General features: G+C 34.3%; 1 protein-coding gene across 1 annotated transcript; it reads right to left on the bottom strand.

The window, feature by feature from the left end:
• Positions 1–829: 829 nt before the first annotated feature.
• On the bottom strand, positions 830–1285 carry LOC139868365 (uncharacterized). Its single transcript, XM_071856697.1, has one exon. It carries the CDS (start codon positions 1283–1285, stop codon positions 830–832), a length of 456 nt encoding a protein of 151 aa, XP_071712798.1.
• Between the last annotated feature and the right edge of the window lie 16289 nt (positions 1286–17574).

Here is a 17574-nt window from a genome sequence, read left to right as displayed (position 1 = left end):
TCTCAACGAGAGCACCAATGATACAAGCCTATCCCACGCTAGGCATGCATCAACCTTACAAGGGGTAGTGTAGAACTCACTCCCAAAAGCTAGCTTGAAGGAGGAGGGGACACCCACCCTTATAAAGCATCAACTAGTTTGTTCTCTAGTCAATGTGGGATTGTATCAATAAATCAGTGAATCTAAGAACCGATATCAGAGGTAAGTCTTTATGCATTATTAACCAAAATAACATTTAGATGTTCAGGATTAGGGTTGTTAATAATGATAATCGAAAAGTTTCTGTTGGCGCGTTTCCTTTAAAGTTCTATTTATTTATTGTAGTTCAATTATATATAGTTTGCGTTAGAATTTTTTTTTTTTTTTTTTTTTTTTTTTAACGGCCAAAGTTTGCGTTAGAGTTGATTTTATCAATGTCACCGACATACAGATTGAGAAATGTATCGCTAAAATAAACTTAAACAATGCTACACTAAATGGAGATAATAAGATCAAAAGTAACATCGTCAAAGAAGCACTTGAAAACATTATTACATCCCTTTACTATGATCAAGCACGTAATGAGATCTACACGTAACAATCATGGTTTTGTTCATGTTTGGGCCTGTGTTCCATTATTCTATTGAAATCTTGTCTCTGGTTTCTCACAAACTTTAGATCAACTAAGGAAAATCAAGACAGGGACGACAAAACTCTCACCCCTCATCAGTGGCGGAGCCAGGATTATAAGTGGATGGTGTCATAAAATGGCAATGAAATGTATTACGTAGCAAAAATAATCGAAAAACTACGATCAAGTACAAAAATAAGAATTCTACTTACTTTAGTATTACAATTGTCCCCTACGATATTTCATTCGTTGGAAACGATTCATAATTGTTTCATCTTTAACTCTAGCAAGCGCTTCTCTTTCTATGGCACCAAGAAGACAACCATTTAAGAAATCATCATTCATTCGATTACGCAAATATGATTTTAGAAGCTTCATTGTCGAAAAACACCTCTCTACTGTTGCAGTTGCAACAGGCAAAACCAAGGCAAGCTTTAATAACCGGTAGACATAGCGAAATGATATATCTTTTTCAGTTTTAACCATCAATCTAGCTAGGTCGCTAATCCCGTTTAGGTTGGCAAATTGTTCATCGCGCCGCATAATCACATAGTAGACATCAAGTTCACGCTTAAGATGATCTCTATCAGCTTGACTAAAATCCATTGGATACTCTTGCTTCTCAATATCATATTGCTTATTAAGAGTAACAGCTATAGATTGCTTTGGCTTCATTAAATCTTCACATTTTAGACGTGCTCTATTGTGAAAGCTATTTACATCACCCTCATGAACACTGAATCTATTTTTTTTTTGTTCCAATTGCTAAATCCATCGGTCACAAATGCATCACTCCCACATTGTTTATCTACATGATCTCTACATAAGTAACACCACAAACAAAATGCCTTGTCCGCCTTTACGCTATACTCTAACCAACAATATTCATCAAACCAAGCTAGGACAAAACGTCTATTAGCGGACGCTACTTTTTTTGTCGGACACACATGACCACGTGGTTGAAAAGGTCCTCTTTGCAAATAAAGTCTCCTAATTTCATCTCTTTTATTAGGGTCATAGTCTAATATATTTTTTCTGTCTGCGGGATCCCAAGGAAGATTAGTTATATCAATTTCTTTTGTCTTTGAAGGAATAGAGTTAGATCTTGGAATTTTGTTGGAAACATTTGTGCTTGAAGGTTCTCCCATATTGGATGGTTTTCTTTTTCTTACAAAGTTATCAAGTGTGCCTTGCATCTCTATAAAATCAACATTAAATAAATTGTACAAATAAGTAACATAAACAATTCATAATATGATGATAATATCAAGTAAATCAGGATTATCAAACACTCAAATTAAATTAAGCATAATACTTAAAAAAGTAAGTAAATAATAAACCCTAAAATTTTAGATAACAAAAAAAATACAAGTAACAGACTAAAAGATATATTGATACCTAAATTGAGATTAAAAACTTAATTGAGAATTGATGGTTACACTTGTAGCGGTTATCGTCTTCTCCTAATCTCCTTTGCTAGCGACAAATTCAATTTGGTCATTTTCTTTACTCCGTATGAACCCCTTAACCCCAGGCAATTTTACTCCGTATTATTTACTCCGTAATTGCAATTGCTCAGTATTACTTCATATTAATATAATAGAATTGGGCTAGTGGGCTAATGGAGTATTGGAGTAATGACAACATGTAATAAAAAATAATTGGGCCGTGAGTTTTATATATGGGATAGTGTAATGTATAAAAATTTGGTTGGTGTCAATTGTTTAGAATCCACAAATTTTACCTAAAATATTACATAACTAGTAGCTTATTTTTTTATCCGTTGGTGTCATTTGACCACACCATGCTCTATATCCCTCCGCCACTGCCCCTCATATGCGGTTTCTATTCATAGTCACAACCTAGTAGAAAAAAAAATTCCAAGAACGTTAAAAAAAATAAGTTATATCAGAGATTTGGCATTACACATATTATGTTGCCTTGAAACAATAAAATTGTAGATGATCCTATTTTCATTTACTAAAACATATAAATACAGGTAGTTATCAGTAATACTAATAACTGCTCAAAGTACTCTTCCTGAATACTTATAGTTATCTATCGATTTGTTAAGGATGTGAACGTATTGGTTCTGCCCATAAAATATCAAACAACTAAGCAACACAAACACATAACACTTAAATACTTCAGTAATTATTGAAACAGAACACACTGAAAATAAAACTAGAAATAAGTGTAAAAGAATAAAATACGTAACACCAGCATTGCCAACGATTCCGAAGCCATTTCAGCCGAAAGTCCAGCAAGACCACAAGCAATACCAGATGATAAATGCGCATAACCATCAAAAAAATAATAGGATTTGGCCTTTGAATTGATTATAGTAGTAATAATAACTGCAATAATCAATCCATAAATACCTAAAACTCGGGCCTCGATTTCATTACAAGTTCCGGTCTCATCACTCCCATTGATGCAACACCAACTGCAACACCACCCTTTTATATTTATTTTAGGGTAATTGACTAACACACACTTTTTTAAAAACTTTTGTCACAAAATACACTTTTTTAAAAAAATTTGCCAATATACACCATTGAGTCGACCAACGTTTTGGTCGACCACCATATACCTTGGTCGACCACCTCATTTTTCAAGGTGGTCGACCAAGCTTCATTGAGTTTCCGGTCGACCACCGTGTAAACATGGTCGACTACCTCACATTTTTTCATGGTCCACTACCCCAACAAGGAAAAATGTAGGCGACCCAATACATGGTCGACTCCCAAAATTGTTGAGGTGTGGAGACATTAAAGAAGCTGGAAAAAGTATCACTAACAACTGTTAAAGACTTGCACGGATTTTGCAGATTTCGGGATGCGTAAAACCTGAATCCAGGGAAGTCGACCAACTCATTGGTCGTCCGCGTTGTTTTTTTTCTTTGTGGTCGACCATGTGTAATTGAGGTGGTAGTCGACCATGCTCTGGATGAAGTTTGGTCGACCACCTTGAAAAATGAGATGCCGGCCAAGTTAAAAGGGTAGTCGACCATATTGTTGGTCGATCTAATGGTGTAAAAAGACAATTTTTTTTCAAAAACTGTATTTTGAACGAAAATTTTAAAAAAAAAGTGTATTTTGGCGAATATCCTTTTATTTTATCTTTACAAAAGGCTTCTAGCCGTAAAATTGGGCTTCTGACTTATACATGGGCTTCTAACTTATAAATGGTTTTCTAGCTTATAAATGGGCTTCTAGGTGATAAATGGGCTATTTAAGTTTATTTAAGTGAAGGCAAATTCACAAACACAAACAAAAATACAGGGGAATTAAAGAAAACTATCATAGAAACAAAGTAGACTATCAAAATCTTATCCCCATGTACACCTTTTCTTCCCTTCGATTACCTACAACTCACTATCTCTTGTGGCTAAGTTTTTTTAAAAGAAAATTTTAGTTATTGTGACAATCAAAATGGGAAAAGGAGAGAAAAAAGAAAGGAAATGTTAAGTCCCACCATTTGAGTGCTGTCTTCTCCCTTGATCTGGCACGAACGTTGACGGAAAACGCCCCACTAGAGTCATACAGTCATTGGTGACGCATCTAACGTGAATGCTACATTCATTCCGTATTGTTGTAAATTAACTATTTTTGATTTTTTTATTGATAAACCAGAATCTGATCAATTGAATTGATAAAGTTAGTTAATTAGCTATATTTTGAATGTTCCCTGCTTAATAGAATTAATTCAGTTACAAAGAAATCATCCTCTATTTATAGAGTAGCGTTAAACGGCTAAAAATATAAAAGGCATGGAGCCTTATACAAAGTTGGTACTAATTCTGCTTTTTCTATTTATGGTAAGTGACTGTTGAAGCTTAATTTTTGTCACTATCTTTTTTTTTTTTTTTTGGCGAAAATATATGTATATTATAAATAGATCATAAAGATCAACAGGATACAAATTACATCATTACATCATTAAGCAGATCAGAAGTTCGTGATCGAACTCAAAATCTGTTGTCACTATCTGTCATTACCTTATTAACCTTTGTCACTATGTGTTGGGTATTGTTGAGCTGTCTTAAACATCAAAAAGTACATGATGAATTTCATATTTTGATCCCTATCATGTACGATAATGGTGTATTCTAGGGGTTACACGCATAAAAACATCATTTTCATACAGCAGAATGGATCAAAAAGCATAAAAGATGGCAATACTTGACAGTTTTTAGCAATTGCCGTCCAGCGTTCAGCAGGCCGCTCAGCGTCATGCGTAAGCCCTGCAGGCAGCTTCAATGCTTAAGCCCTTTTACTAGGCGCGTGAGCAGCACGCAGCTACGTCAGCACACGCCACCGACCTTTCGGATACTTCGCATAACCAGTGTTGTAAATCTCTTTATTTCTCCCCGAGATCTTTTTTTTGGAAGGCAGCCGAGACGAGATGTCTATCTCCCGATATTTCTCGGTCAACGAGGTTAAACTTGGTCGAAGCCACGATTTCTCTGATTTTTTTTGCTCATTTCTCGGATTTTCTTGTAAAATCTCGTAATTTCTAAAAATTTTCTCACTCATTTCCTGGATTTTCTTGTAAAATCTAGTAAAAACATATATAAATATACATATATTTATATTTATATATATTTTTTTATTTAAAAAAAAATATAAAGTCAACGTAAGTCAACGTCCGAGATCTCTCCGATGTAGTGACCCGAACTTTTCCATGTTTATTTATATTAAATGAAATTGATATTTACATGATTAAGTGTTTCCAACATGTTAAGCAATCAAACTTGTTAAGACTTGATTAATTGAAATAGGTTTCATATAGACATTTGACCACCCAAGTTGACCGGTGATTCACGAACGCTAAAAATTGTAAAAACTATATGATAACATATATATGAATATATATATATATATATATATATATATATATATATATATATATATATATATATATATATATATATATATATATATATAGTTAACATGATATTATGATAATTATGTATCTCATTAGGTATGTTAACAATGAGTTATATACATAAAATTGAGTTTATTGAATTAAGAAACTCGAAACGATATATATAACGATTATCGTTATAACAACGTCTTACTAAATACATATGAATCATATTAAGATATTGATACACTATGTTTAATCATGATAAATGATAAGTAAACATGTCATTATGTATATTAACAATGAACTACATATGTAAAAACAAGACTACTAACTTAAGGTTTTCGAAACGAGACATATATGTAACGATTATCGTTGTAACGACATTTAAATGTATATATATCATATTAAGATATAGTAATATATCATAATATCATGATAATATAATAATTTAACATCTCATTAGATATAATAAACATTGGGTTAACAACATTTAACAAGATCGTTAACTTAAAGGTTTCAAATCAACATTTACATGTAACGACTAACGATGACTTAACGACTCAATTAAAATGTATATACATGTAGTGTTTTAATATGTATTCATACACTTTTGAAAGACTTCAAAACACTTATCAAAATACTTCTACTTATCAAAAATGCTTACAATTACATCCTCGTTCAGTTTCATCAACAATTCTACTCGTATGCACCTGTATTCGTACTCGTACAATACACAGCTTTTAGATGTATGTACTATTGGTATATACACTCCAATGATCAGCTCTTAGCAGCACATGTGAGTCACCTAACACATGTGGGAACTATCATTTGACAACTAGCATGAAATATCTCATAAAATTACAAAAATATGAGTAATCATTCATGACTTATTTACATGAAAACAAAATTACACATCCTTTATATCTAATCCATATACCAACGACCAAAAACACCTACAAACACTTTCATTCTTCAATTTTCTTCATCTAATTGATCTCTCTCAAGTTCTATCTTCAAGTTCTAAGTATTCTTCATAAATTCTACAAGTTCTAGTTTCATAAAATCAAGAATACTTTCAAGCTTGCTAGCTTACTTCCAATCTTGTAAAGTGATCATCCAACCTCAAGAAATCTTTCTTATTTACAGTAAGATATCTTTCTAATACAAGGTAATACTCATATTCAAACTTTGATTCAATTTCTATAACTATAACAATCTTATTTCGAGTGGAAATCTTACTTGAACTTGTTTTTGTGTCATGATTCTGCTTCAAGAACTTTCAAGCCATCCAAGATCCTTTGAAGCTAGATCATTTCTTGTCACTTCCAGTAGGTTTACCTACTAAACTTGAGGTAGTAATGATGTTCATAACATCATTCGATTCATACATATAAAACTATCTTATTAGAAGATTTGAACATGTAATCACTAGAACATAGTTTAGTTAATTCTAAACTTGTTTGCAAACAAAAGTTAATCCTTCTAACTTGACTTTTAAAATCAAATAAACACATGTTCTATATCTATATGATATGCTAACTTAATGATTTAAAACAGGAAAACACGAAAAACACCGTAAAACCGGATATACGCCGTCGTAGTAACACCGCGGGCTGTTTTGGGTTAGTTAATTAAAAACTATGATAAACTTTGATTTAAAAGTGGTTCTTCTGGGAAAATGATTTTTCTTATGAACATGAAACTATATCCAAAAATCATCGTTAAACTCGAAGTGGAAGTATGTTTTCCAAAATGGTCATCTAGACGTCGTTCTTTCGACTGAAATGACTACCTTTACAAAAATGACTTGTAACCTGTAATTCCGACTATAAACTTATACTTTTTCTGTATAGATTCATAAACTTAAGTTCAATATGAAACCATAGCAATTGGAGTCACTCAAAACGGATTTAAAACGAAGAAGTTATGGGTAAAACAAGATTGGTTATTTTTGCTTGTTGTAGCTACGTGAAAATTGGTAACAAATCTATATTAATCATATCCTAGCTAACTTATATTATATTATACATGTATTCTAATATATTATGTAATCTTGGGATACCATAGACACGTATGCAAATGTTTTGACATATCATATCGACCCATCTATATATATTATTTGGAACAACCATAGACACTCTATATGCAGTAATGTCGGAGTTAGCTATACAGGGTTGAGGTTGATTCCAAAAATATATATAGTTTGAGTTGTGATCTAGCCTGAGACGTGTATACAATGGGTCGTGGATTGATTCAAGATAATATATATCGATTTATTTCTGTACATCTAATTGTGGATAACTAGTTGTAGGTTACTAACGAGGACAGCTGACTTAATAAACTTAAAACATTAAAACGTATTAAAAATGTTGTAAATATATTTTGAACATACTTTGATATATATGTACATATTTGTTATAGGTTCATGAATCGACCAATGGCGAAGTCTTACTTCCCGACGAAGTAAAAATCTGTGAAAGTGAGTTATAGTCCCACTTTTAAAATCTAATATTTTGGGATGAGAATACATGCAGTTTTATAAATGTTTTACGAAATAGACACAAGTAAACGAAACTACATTATATGGGTGAATGATCGAAGCCGAATATGCCCCTTTTGCTTGGTAGCCTAAGAATTAGTAAACCGATCTACTAATTGACGCGATCCTAAAGATAGATCTATTGGGCCTAACGAACCCCATCCAAAGTACCGGATACTTTAGTACTTCGAATTCGTTTTTATCATGTCCGAAGGATTTCCCGGAATGATAGGGGATATTCTTATATGCATCTTTTTAATGTCGGTTACCAGGTGTTCACCATATGAATGAATTTTATCTCTATGTATGGGATGTATATTGAAATATGAAATCTTGTGGTCTATTATTATGATTTGATAATATATAGGTTAAACCTATAACTCACCAACATTTTTGTTGACGTTTTAAGCATGTTTATTCTCAGGTGATTATTAAGAGCTTCCGCTGTTGCATACTAAAATAAGGACAAGATTTGGAGTCCATGCTTGTATGATATTATGTAAAAACTGCATTCAAGAAACTTATTTTGATGTAATATATTCTTATTCTAAACCATTATGTAATGGTCGTGTGTAAACGTTATATTTTAGATTATCATTATTTGATAATCTACGTAATGCTTTTTAAACCTTTATAGATAAAATAAAGGTTATGGTTGTTTTAAAAATGAATGCAGTCTTTGAAAAACGTCTCATATAGAGGTCAAAACCTCGTGACGAAATCAATTAATATGGAACGTTTATAATCAATATGAACGGGACATTTCAGTTGGTATCCGAGCGTTGGTCTTGGAGAACCAGAAAATTTGCATTAGTGTGACTTATCGAGTTTGTTAGGATGCATTAGTGAGTCTGGACTTCGACCGTGTTTTCTTTAAAAATGATTGCTTAACATTTTTGTTGGAAACTATATATTATTAACATATAAATATTATGTGATATATTAATCTCTTAACATGTTTGATATTGTGTGATAGATGTCTACCTCTAGCACAAATCCCATTGACTCACCTAATAATAACGAAGAGTCGAATATAAATTGGCAAGATTCACAAGTTCCCGAAGAACCGGAAGAAGAGGAAACGGAACCGGAAGAAGAGGAACCGGAAGAAGAGGAACTAGAAGAAGAGGAACTAGAAGAAGAGGAACCGGAAGAAGAAGAGGTTCCGGAGGGGGGAATAGTAGGAACCACAGAAAACCGGTCAAATAAAAGAAAATCCTCAACCAATGGACCAAAGTTAATAATGGTCAATGGTGTTTCCGCTGAGGAAGCAAAATATTGGGAAAATTACCAATTTTTCGATGAATCGGATCCTGATGAGGATTCCGATGATGTTATAGAAATTACCTCGACCCAATTTAATAAAGCGAAAGAAAATAATAAGGGACAAGGTATAAAAATAGAGAAACCCGATTCCAACCCCGATGAACTTTATATGTATCGACAACATCCATATTTCCTAAAATGTAACAATGACCCGGGAACCTCGAAACCACCAGGTTTCTCTAAACCATTGTGGAAAATGACGGCTCGTATTAGAGGAACACCATATATTCCTAAAAAATTAGGAAAACGAACCAAGTCCGAAGAAGAAGAAACCAGTGATTTAGATTAGACGGTTGTAATCATGTTGTGTATTATATGTATTGTAGTGTGCTTGTACTTTTATGTTCTATGTAAAAATTGCTTGTATTGTTTGTTAATTATCTTTTACGAATCTAATCCTTGTCTATTTTACAGTATAAAAACAAAATGGACGTTAAGGGTAGACAACCGAATATTTTAGAAGACCTACCAGAGGATATGATTGAGGAAATCTTGTCTAGAATCGGTCAGAATTCATCAGCACATTTAGTTATGGCGAAATTAACTTGTCAAACATTTGAAAGACTTTCCAGAAATGCCTTAGTTTATAAAAGGCTTTCCTTTGATAGGTGGGGTATATCACACTGGGGAGACCGTAAGTTACGCCGTGTTTTCTTTAAAGCATTAAATGCGGGGAACCCAAATGCAATTTTACGCTACGGGTTAAGAACCTATTTTGACTCAACATATCCCAACATAGGATTTCGTGAATTAGAAAGAGCTTCTAACATGCAACATAAAGAAGCATGTTATGCTTACGGGTTAGTGATGTTCGCTTCTTACCAAAGTGAGAAAAAGAACATCGGATTGTAACTTTTAAATAAGACCTTTCCACAAGTGACGGATTCAGTAGTTGGGGTGAGAAACAAGGTTTTTAGATTATTACGGGGCTGTTGGACATTACGAAACCCTCGTTCTTTTGACGACATTACAACATGCTGCCTAGCCAATGGTCATAACGGTTATTTTCCACAAGACCAAGGATGGGAAGTCGTCTTAGTAAAACCAGAATGCATGACTTGTTTCTGGACTTATGAATTACGTGTCTTTATTTCTTTTGCTGAACAACTTGCGTATTAACTAGATTTATCTTCAAAACTGTCATGTATCAAAGTGTACTATATTTCATGTTATATGTAATATAGCGAAGTTGTAAGTTTGAAGAATATTTGTATGTGATATATTTTTATAATCTGTTTTTCATATGGAATTTTAGTAGTTGAATTGTATATTAGCTACTAAGTATGAACTTAACGGGTAGGTAGTACCCGAATTTAAACTTATAAAACGCTAATATGAAGAAAAAGCTTTTATAAATGAGTTCATATTATGCTACGAAATACTATTGACTACTCTTAATATTCTGTATGATTAACTCGATTTAGTTGGCTATTTTGAAGGAAATGGCACCGACTACTCGACACACCATGAATATGAGCGAAGAGGAATTTCGTACCTTTCTTGCTGCAAACATAGCCGCAGTACATGCTGCGCTACATACCAACAATAACTCTGAATCTAGCAATGCAGCTAACGGCGCAAGAAATCGTGTAGGATGCTCCTACAAAGAATTCACTGCCTGCAAACCTTTGGAATTTGATGGAACCGAAGGACCAATTGGATTGAAATGGTGGACCGAGAAAGTCGAATCGGTGTTTGCCATAAGTAAGTGTACTGAAGAGGACAAAGTTATGTACGCTACGCATACCTTCACAGGTACTGCGTTAACGTGGTGGAACACCTATCTTGAACAGGTAGGACAAAATGCCGCTTACGCAATACCGTGGTCGGCATTCAAGCAATTGATGAACGAGCAGTACCGTCCTAGAAACGAAGTCAATAAACTCACGGCAGAACTTAGAGAGTTACGAACACAAGGGTTCGACGTTACCACATATGAACGACGATTCACAGAGTTGTGCCTATTGTGTCCGGGAGCATTCGAAGATGAAGAAGAGAAGATCGACGCGTTTGTAAAAGGGTTACCAGTAAGGATTCAAGAAGATGTGAGTTCACACGAGCCCACTTCTATACAAAAGGCAAGTCGAACGGCTCATAAACTCATAAATCATATTGAGGGAAGAATTAAAGAGCAGGCGGCCGAAGAAGCCAACACGAAACAACTCAAGAGGAAGTGGGAGGAAAACGGTGACAAGAGTCACCAGTACAACAACAACAACAATTACAACCAAAATCGCAACAACTATCCCAACAACCGCAACAGCAATCGCAACAATAACCGTAATCCTAACAATAACTACAACAAACATCCCAACAACAACTACAACAACCGTTTCAACAACAATAACAATCCCAACAACAACCTCAATAACAACAACGGCAACAAAAACCAAAAACAGCCATGTCATAGGTGTGAAGAAAATCATCAGGGGTTTTGCACGACATTTTGCAACAGGTGTAAAAGAAATGGTCATAGCGCGACAAAGTGTGAGGTCTACGGACCAAAGTTTAACAGAACTAAAGGAACAAATAATGTCGGAACAAGTAATGCCGAAACGAATAGTGTCGGAGCAAGTAATACCAACGCTGTTTGTTATAAATGTGGAAAACCGGGCCACATTATTAGAAATTGCCCGAATCAGGGGAATACTAATGGGCAGGGCCGTGGAAGAGTTTTCAATATTAATGCGGCAGAAGCACAGGAAGACCCGGAGCTTGTTACGGGTACGTTTCTTATTGACGATAAATCTGCTTATGTTTTATTTGATTCGGGTGCGGATAGAAGCTATATGAGTAGAGAATTTTGTGCTAAATTAAGTTGCCCATTGACGCCTTTGAATAGTAAATTTTTACTCGAATTAGCAAACGGTAAATTAATTTCAGCAGATAATATATGTCGGGAGAGAGAAATTAAACTTGGGGATGAAACGTTTAAAATTGATTTAATACCAGTCGAGTTAGGGAGTTTTGATGTAATAATTGGCATGGACTGGTTGAAAAAGGTGAGAGCAGAGGTCGTTTGTTACAAAAATGCGATTCGCATTATGCGTGAAAAAGGAAAACCTTTAATGGTGTACGGAGAAAAGAACAACGCGAAATTAAATCTTATTAGTAGTTTGAAGGCGCAAAAACTAATAAGAAAAAGGTTGTTACGTCATTCTAGCACACATCGAGGAAGTTAAACCTGAAGAAAAGAACATCAGTGATGTTCCCGTCGCAAAAGAATTTCCCGATGTATTTCCGAAAGAATTACCGGGATTACCCCCACATCGATCCGTTGAATTTCAAATAGACTTTGTACCAGGAGCTGCACCAATAGCTCGTGCTCCATATAGACTCGCACCCAGCGAAATGAAAGAATTACAAAGTAAGTTACAGGAACTTTTAGAGCGTGGTTTCATTCGACCAAGCACATCACCATGGGGAGCTCCTGTTTTGTTTGTCAAGAAGAAAGATGATACATTCAGGTTGTGTATCGACTAACGAGAGTTGAACAAACTTACCATCAAGAACCGCTACCCACTACCGAGAATCGAAGACTTATTTGATCAACTACAAGGCTCGTCTGTTTATTCGAAGATCGATTTACGTTCTGGATATCATCAAATGCGGGTGAAGGAGGATTATATTCCAAAGACTGCTTTTAGGACGCGTTACGGTCATTACGAGTTTATGGTTATGCCGTTTGGATTGACTAACGCACCAGCTGTGTTCATGGACCTTATGAACCGAGTGTGTGGGCCATATCTTGACAAGTTTGTCATTGTTTTCATCGATGACATACTTATTTACTCAAAGAATGATCAAGAGCACGAAGAACATTTGAGAAAAGTGCTAGAAGTATTGAGGAAAGAAAAACTGTACGCTAAGTTTTCAAAGTGTGCATTTTGGTTGGAAGAAGTTCAATTCCTCGGTCACATAGTGAACAAAGAAGGTATCCAGGTGGACCCGGCAAAGATCGAAACCGTTGAAAAGTGGGAAACCCCAAAAACTCTGAAGCATATACGTCAATTTTTAGGATTGGCTGGTTACTACAGAAGATTCATCCAAGATTTCTTCAAAATAGCAAAACCCTTGACCGCATTAACGCATAAAGGGAAGAAATTTGAATGGAAGGATGAACAAGAGAAGGCGTTTCAGTTATTGAAGAAAAAGCTAACTACGGCACCTATATTGTCATTGCCTGAAGGGAATGATGATTTTGTGATTTATTGTGACGCATCAAAGCAAGGTCTCGGTTGTGTATTAATGCAACGAACGAAGGTGATTGCTTATGCGTCTAGACAATTGAAGATTCACGAGCAAAATTATACAACTCACGATTTGGAATTGGGTGCTGTTGTTTTTGCATTAAAGACTTGGAGGCATTATTTATATGGGGTCAAAAGTATTATATATACCGACCACAAAAGTCTCCAACATATATTTAATCAGAAGCAACTGAATATGAGACAACGCAGGTGGATTGAACTGTTGAATGATTATGATTTTGAGATTCGATACCACCCGGGGAAGGCGAATGTGGTAGCCGACGCTTTGAGTAGAAAGGACAGAGAACCTATACGGGTAAAAGCTATGAATATAATTATTCGTACTAACCTTACTACTCAAATAAAGGAGGCGCAACAGGGAGTTGTAAAAGAAGGAAAGTTGAAGAATGAGATACCCAAAGGATCAGAGAAACATCTTAATATTCGGGAAGACGGAACCCGATATAGGGCTGATAGAATTTGGGTACCAAGGTTTGGAGATGTGAGAGAAATGGTACTTAAAGAAGCACATAAAACCAAATATTCAATACATCCCGGAACGGGGAAGATGTACAAGGATCTCAAGAAACATTTTTGGTGGCCAGGTATGAAAGCCGATGTTGCTAAATACGTAGGAGAATGTTTGACGTGTTCTAAGGTCAAAGCTGAGCATCAGAAACCATCAGGTCTACTTCAACAACCCGAAATCCCGGAATGGAAATGGGAAAACATTACCATGGATTTCATCACTAAATTGCCAAGGAATGCAAGTGGTTTTGATACTATTTGGGTAATAGTTGATCGTCTCACCAAATCAGCACACTTCCTGCCAATAAGAGAAGATGACAAGATGGAGAAGTTAGCACGACTGTATTTGAAGGAAGTCGTCTCCAGACATGGAATACCAATCTCTATTATCTCTGATAGGGATGGCAGATTTATTTCAAGATTCTGGCAGACATTACAGCAAGCATTAGGAACTCGTCTAGACATGAGTACTGCCTATCATCCACAAACTGATGGGCAGAGCGAAAGGACGATACAAACGCTTGAAGACATGCTACGAGCATGTGTTATTGATTTCGGAAACAGTTGGGATCGACATCTACCGTTAGCAGAATTTTCCTACAACAACAGCTACCATTCAAGCATTGAGATGGCGCCGTTTGAAGCACTTTATGGTAGAAAGTGCAGGTCTCCGATTTGTTTGAGTGAAGTGGGGGATAGACAGATTACGGGTCCGGAGATAATACAAGAAACTACCGAGAATATCATCCTAATTCAACAACGGTTGAAAACCGCCTAAAGTCGACAAATGAGCTACGCCGACATTAAAAGAAAAGATATAGAATTTGAAATTGGAGAGATGGTCATGTTTAAGGTTGCACCTTGGAAAGGCGTTGTTCGATTTGGTAAACGAGGGAAATTAAATCCAAGGTATATTGGACCATTCAAGATTATTGATCGTGTCGGACCAGTAGCTTACCGACTTGAGTTACCTCAACAACTCGCGGCTGTACATAACACTTTCCATGTCTCGAATTTGAAGAATTGTTTTGCTAAAGAAGATCTCACTATTCCGTTAGACGAAATCCAAATCAACGAAAAACTTCAATTCATCGAAGAACCAGTCGAAATAATGGATCGTGAGGTTAAAAGACTTAAGCAAAACAAGATACCAATTGTTAAGGTTCGATGGAATGCTTGTAGAGAACCCGAGTTCACCTGGGAACGAGAAGATCAGATGAAGAAGAAGTACCCGCACTTATTTCCAGAAGATACGTCAACACCTTCAACTACTTAAAATTCCGGGACGAAATTTATTTAACGGGTAGGTACTGTAGTGACCCGAACTTTTCCATGTTTATTTATATTAAATGAAATTGATATTTACATGATTAAGTGTTTCCAACATGTTAAGCAATCAAACTTGTTAAGACTTGATTAATTGAAATAGGTTTCATATAGACATTTGACCACCCAAGTTGACCGGTGATTCACGAACGCTAAAACTTGTAAAAACTATATGATGACATATATATATATATATATATATATATATATATATATATATATATATATATATATATATATATATATATATATATATATATATATATATATATATATATATATATATATATATATATAGTTAACATGATATTATGATAAGTATGTATCTCATTAGGTATTTTAACAATGAGTTATATACATAAAATTGAGTTTATTGAATTAAGAAACTCGAAACGATATATATAACGATTATCGTTATAACAACGTCTTACTAAATACATATGAATCATATTAAGATATTGATACACTATGTTTAATCATGATAAATGATAAGTAAATATGTCATTATGTATATTAACAATGAACTACATATGTAAAAACAAGACTACTAACTTAAGGTTTTCGAAACGAGACATATATGTAACGATTATCGTTGTAACGACATTTGAATGTATATATATCATATTAAGATATATTAATATATCATAATATCATGATAATATAATAATTTAACATCTCATTAGATATAATAAACATTGGGTTAACAACATTTACCAAGATCGTTAACTTAAAGGTTTCAAATCAACATTTACATGTAACGACTAACAATGACTTAACGACTCAGTTAAAATGTATATACATGTAGTGTTTTAATATGTATTCATACACTTTTGAAAGACTTACACTTATCAAAATACTTCTACTTACCAAAAATGCTTACAATTACATCCTCGTTCAGTTTCATCAACAATTCTACTCGTATGCACCCGTATTCGTACTCGTACAATACACAGCTTTTAGATGTATGTACTATTGGTATATACACTCCAATGATCAGCTCTTAGCAGTCCATGTGAGTCACCTAACACATGTGGGAACTATCATTTGACAACTAGCATGAAATATCTCATAAAATTACAAAAATATGAGTAATCATTCATGACTTATTTACATGAAAACAAAATTACACATCTTTTATATCTAATCCATATACCAACGACCAAAAACACCTACAAACACTTTCATTCTTTAATTTTCTTCATCTAATTGATCTCTCTCAAGTTCTATCTTCAAGTTCTAAGTATTCTTCATAAATTCTACAAGTTCTAGTTTCATAAAATCAAGAATACTTCCAAGCTTGCTAGCTTACTTCCAATCTTGTAAAGTGATCATCCAACCTCAAGAAATCTTTCTTATTTACAGTAAGATATCTTTCTAATACAAGGTAATACTCATATTCAAACTTTGATTCAATTTCTATAACTATAACAATCTTATTTCGAGTAGAAATCTTACTTGAACTTGTTTTCGTGTCATGATTCTGCTTCAAGAACTTTCAAGTCATCCAAGATCCTTTGAAGCTAGATCATTTCTTGTCACTTCCAGTAGGTTTACCTACTAAACTTGAGGTAGTAATGATGTTCATAACATCATTCGATTCATACATATAAAACTATCTTATTCGAAGATTTGAACATGTAATCACTAGAACATAGTTTAGTTAATTCTAAACTTGTTCGCAAAAAAAAGTTAATCCTTCTAACTTGACTTTTAAAATCAAATAAACACATGTTCTATATCTATATGATATGCTAACTTAATGATTTAAAACCGGAAAACACGAAAAACACCGTAAAACCGGATATACGCCGTCGTAGTAACACCGCGGGCTGTTTTGGGTTAGTTAATTAAAAACTATGATAAACTTTGATTTAAAAGTGGTTCTTCTGGGAAAATGATTTTTCTTATGAACATGAAACTATATCCAAAAATCATCGTTAAACTCAAAGTGGAAGTATGTTTTCCAAAATGGTCATCTAGACGTCGTTCTTTCGACTGAAATGACTACCTTTACAAAAACGACTTGTAACCTGTAATTCCGACTATAAACTTATAATTTTTCTGTATAGATTCATAAACTTAAGTTCAATATGAAACCATAGCAATTGGATTCACTCAAAACG

Source organism: Rutidosis leptorrhynchoides, chromosome 9, assembly GCF_046630445.1.
Source record: "Rutidosis leptorrhynchoides isolate AG116_Rl617_1_P2 chromosome 9, CSIRO_AGI_Rlap_v1, whole genome shotgun sequence".
Lineage (NCBI taxonomy): Eukaryota > Viridiplantae > Streptophyta > Magnoliopsida > Asterales > Asteraceae > Rutidosis > Rutidosis leptorrhynchoides.
Note: the sequence above shows the minus strand (reverse complement) of the source record. Positions and strands in the feature narration are given on the sequence as shown.